Source organism: Eumetopias jubatus, unplaced genomic scaffold (genome assembly GCF_037043125.1).
Source record: "Eumetopias jubatus isolate StellerSeaLion01/CBP00866 unplaced genomic scaffold, mEumJub1_p1.0 scaffold_11, whole genome shotgun sequence".
Taxonomy (NCBI): Eukaryota; Metazoa; Chordata; class Mammalia; order Carnivora; family Otariidae; genus Eumetopias; species Eumetopias jubatus.
Genome location: NW_028274817.1, coordinates 114,431,878 through 114,436,371, shown reverse-complemented (window position 1 = coordinate 114,436,371; position 4,494 = coordinate 114,431,878). Strand labels below are relative to the sequence as shown.

At 41.4% G+C, this 4,494-nt stretch overlaps 1 protein-coding gene across 1 annotated transcript; it reads left to right on the top strand.

The window, feature by feature from the left end:
- Nucleotides 1-1,282: 1,282 nt before the first annotated feature.
- Nucleotides 1,283-2,214, top strand: LOC114200444 (protein SET-like). The gene has a single exon (XM_028092566.2). It carries the CDS (start codon nucleotides 1,298-1,300, stop codon nucleotides 2,129-2,131), a length of 834 nt encoding a protein of 277 aa, XP_027948367.1. The 5' UTR covers nucleotides 1,283-1,297; the 3' UTR covers nucleotides 2,132-2,214.
- The last annotated feature ends 2,280 nt before the right edge of the window (nucleotides 2,215-4,494 follow it).

Here is a 4,494-nt window from a genome sequence, read left to right as displayed (position 1 = left end):
ATTATAATCTTTCCCCTTATTTTTCCCTTAACTGTCTAATTTTTAATGTCTGGTTTCATAGAATGTAAGGTATTTCAAGAACATATGCTATATTATGGCAGAAACACCATTATTTGGGTTTATTTCTAGCCTGTTATTTTGTGCTTTCTCTTCTATGCTATTTCTACACTTTCTTCAATTGTAATATTTGTCTGAAGAATAAAACAAAATTTATTCACACTGGACTTGGTCCAAACAATATTCCTCTACCTTCAAAATAGCTTTGCATCTAAGGGAAAGTCAAGAATAGGTACTGGGTTGTACACTTGAGTCAAGTATTTGAGAGACTGGCCATCTGGAAAATTTATTGAACCATCACATTAATCTGGTACAACTATAACTTGAGTTCTTCTGGTTATATTAACTCTATATCTAATGTACTTAAAAATGTAGCTTTTTGGAGGCGCCTGGCTGGCTCAGTTGGTGGAGCATGTGACTCTTGATGTCAGGGTTGTGAATACGAGCCCCATATTGGGTATAGCGATTACTTAAAAGTAAGATCTTAAATGGGGGGGGGGGGGGCACCTGGTGGCTCAGTCAGTTAAGCATCTGCCTTCGGCTCAGGTCATGATCTCAGGGTCCTGGGCTTGAGCCCTGCATCAGGCTCCTTGCTCAACAGGGAGTCTGCTTCTCCCTCTGCCTGCCACTCCCCCTGCTTGTGTTCTCTCTTTTTCTCTCTTTCTCTCTCTCGCTTTCTCTCCCCACCCCTGTCAAATAAATAAATAAAATCTTAAAAAAAAATCTTAATTTGTGGGGTGCCTGGGTGGCTCAGTCGGTTGGGCATCCATCTCCTGGTTTCGACTCAGGTCGTGATCTCAGGGTCGTGGGATCGAGCCCAGCATCGGGCTCCTTGCTCAGCTGGGAGTCTCCTTGAGATTGTTTCTCCCTCGCCCTCTGCCCCTCCCCCCTCTCTAAAATAAATAAACCTTGAGCAGCGAGCTGGACCGCGGAGCGTGAGTGAGGGAGCCGAGCCGCCTGCCTGCCCGTCGCCGCCTCCCCTCCATAAGCAGGAGCCCGGGTCGGGCCGGCACACCGCCCCAGCCCCTCCCTCGTCGTCAGGCCGGGAGGGCAGCGCATGCGCAAGCCAGGGAGAGGGAGAGTGAGCAGGGGAGGGAGAGCAAGCGAGAGAGCGAGCGCTGGGAGGAGGCGGCCGGACCGAGTGAGTGCCCGTGCGTGTGGCGTGAGGGGAAGCTGCTGCCCAACCCCCTTCGCCTTCCCTTCCCACCCCCCACCCCCGCCCCGACCGCACAGCAGCACCATGTCGGCGCCGGCGGCCAAAGTCAGTAAAAAGGAGCTCAACTCCAACCACGACGGGGCCGACGAGACCTCAGAAAAAGAACAGCAAGAAGTAATTGAACATACTGATGAAGTACAAAATGAAATAGACAGACTTAATGAACAAGCCAGTGAGGAGATTTTGAAAGTAGAACAGAAATATAACAAACTCCGCCAACCATTTTTTCAGAAGAGGTCGGAATTGATCGCCAAAATCCCCAATTTTTGGGTAACAACATTTGTCAACCATCCACAAGTGTCTGCACTGCTTGGGGAGGAGGATGAAGAGGCGCTGCATTATTTGACAAGAGTTGAAGTGACAGAATTTGAAGATATTAAATCAGGTTACAGAATAGATTTTTATTTTGATGAAAGCCCTTACTTCGAAAATAAAGTTCTCTCCAAAGAATTTCATCTGAATGAGAGTGGTGATCCATCTTCAAAGTCCACGGAAATCAAATGGAAATTTGGAAAGGATTTGACGAAACGTTCAAGTCAAACACAGAATAAAGCCAGCAGGAAGAGACAGCATGAGGAACCAGAGAGCTTCTTCACCTGGTTTACTGACCATTCTGATGCAGGTGCAGATGAGTTAGGAGAGGTCATCAAAGATGATATTTGGCCAAATCCGTTACAGTACTACTTGGTTCCGGATATGGATGATGAAGAAGGGGAAGGAGAAGAAGACGATGATGATGATGATGAAGAAGAAGGATTGGAAGATATCGATGAAGAAGGAGATGAGGATGAAGGTGAAGAAGATGAAGACGATGATGAGGGGGAGGAAGGAGAGGAGGATGAAGGAGAAGATGACTAATGGAACACTGATGGATTCCAACCTTCCTTTTTTAATTTTCTTCAGTCCCTGGGAGCAAGTTGCCATCTTTTTTTTTTTTTTTCTCCTCTTGTGCTCATTCGCCCTGTTTTTTGAAGTCTCTTTCCTCTCCCTTTATACCATGGTTCTCAACTTATTTTGGGGGGAAATACCTTGAGCAGAATACAGTGGGAAAAGAATCTCTACCCCTTTCTGTTCCAAATTCATTTTTATCCCTTCCTGTCTCAACAAAAACTTTATGGAATCACCACCACCGTGCTCTGCGGGAAAAAAGAAAAACCTTCTGCTCCCTTAGCTCTGCTGGAAGCTGGAGGGTGCGAGGCCCCTGTGTAGTAGTGCATAGAATTCTAGCTTTTTTCCTCCTTTCTCTGTATATTGGGCTCAGAGATTACACTGTGTCTCTATGTGAATATGGACAGTTAGCATTTACCAACATGTACCCGTCTACTTTCTTTTGTTTAAAAAAAAAGAAAAAAACTTTAAAAAATGGGGTTATAGAAGGGCAGCAAAGGGTGGGTTTGAGATGTTTGGGTGGGTTAAGTGGGCATTTTGACAACATGGCTTCTCCTTTGGTATGTTTAATTGTGATGTTTAACGGACATCCTTGCAGTTTAAGATGACACTTTTAAAATAAAACTCTCTCCTAACGATGACTTGAGCCCTGCCACTCGATGGGAGAATCAGCAGAACCTGTAGGATCTTATTTGGAATTGACATTCTCTATTGTAATTTTGTTCCTGTTTATTTTTAAATTTTCTTTTTGTTTCACTGGAAAGGAAAGATGATGCTCAGTTTTAAACGTTAAAAGTGTACAAGTTGCTTTGGTACAATAAAACTAAATGTGTACACGAAGGAAAAAAATAAATAAATCTTTAAAAGTAAATAAATAAAATCTTTTTTAAATGTAACTTTTTGACACTCAAATATTAGTGTAACTATCTTTGAAAAATAACACAAACTTTATTGCTGAGCAGTTTTTATATAGTACAACCGCCAAACTATTGTCTCTCCTGAACAGTAAGTTTGCAGTGACTTTTATTTGTTCCTCATCTACAATTAATAGGCAAAACAGTATCTCAGAAATGGGAGTGCCTTGTTGTATGCATTGCCCAGACATTTATTAAGTTCTTGGCATTGTATTCACACACATGGCATAGAGATCAAGAAAACTAAAAAGACTCTGTCCTCAAGAAGACAGATAGGTAATAATAACATAAGCAGAAATATCAATGACTCAGAGAAAACACCAACCCCTCTATACAATGAACTACAAACTATTTTGCTTCAATATTATTCCTATCCAAATGTGTGTGTGTGTGTGTGTGTGTGTGTGTGTGTGTGTGTGTGTGTGTGTGTGTAAATAAAGGGAACTGAATTGGGGGAACATTTTTACTGCCTTTGCATAAGATTTGAAGTTTCATGGTTTCAGAGAACAGTGACAAACTCAACTGATGTTCAAACACTTGGGATTCTTTTTCCTTCTCTAAAACTATCAGTAATATTTTTAATAGCTACCATCTGTTGGCAAATATGTGACAGGTATAATGCTAAAAATTTGTTGCTTCATTTAATCCTCACAAAATTCTATGCTTAGATATTTTTCCCTTTACACAATAAGGAAAGAGAATTTGAAAGGTTAACTTGTCCAATCACTATGGTGCTTTAGGTTTGCCTGACTCTAACTATTCTGCTATGTTGACTTGTGCCTTCTTCCTATTTAGACATCAGATACAAATGCCAAAAGGAACAAAGGTTGAAATTTGCCCCTGATTAGGATACCAGAAAAAAAGACTCAGCCTTGTTCTCAAAATGAAGATTTCCTTGCAAATAAAAACTCTCATTCACTCAACAAATATCCATTGAATATCTATTTTGTACCAGACCTTTCTCTAGGAGCTGATTATTAAATTAAAATTGACGGGCTCCTGGGTGACTCAGTCGGTTAAGCGTCTGCCTTCAGCTCAGGTCATGATCTCAGGGTCCTGGGATCAAGCCCAGCATGCCTCTCCCCCTACTTGTGCTTTCTCTCAGTCTATCTCCTGCTCTCTATCAAATAAATAAATAAAATCTTTAAAAAAAATAAAATTGAGATGGATGCTCATTGGGTAACTTACCACTATATTAAGGTGGACAAAATAAAGGAAAAAAATGTAATTTAGAATATTCTCCTTAAGTATAGCAGGGAACTCAGCTTGAATCTAGATTTTTGTTCACCACAGAAATCAGGTTAACTTAGGAGCTTGGACAGTGGAATAGAAAATCCCTGAGCATTTATGGAAGCATAATTTTCAAAGAAACTCAGTCTAAAGGAAGAGAATCATAAAGAATTACTTGGGCACCAGAAG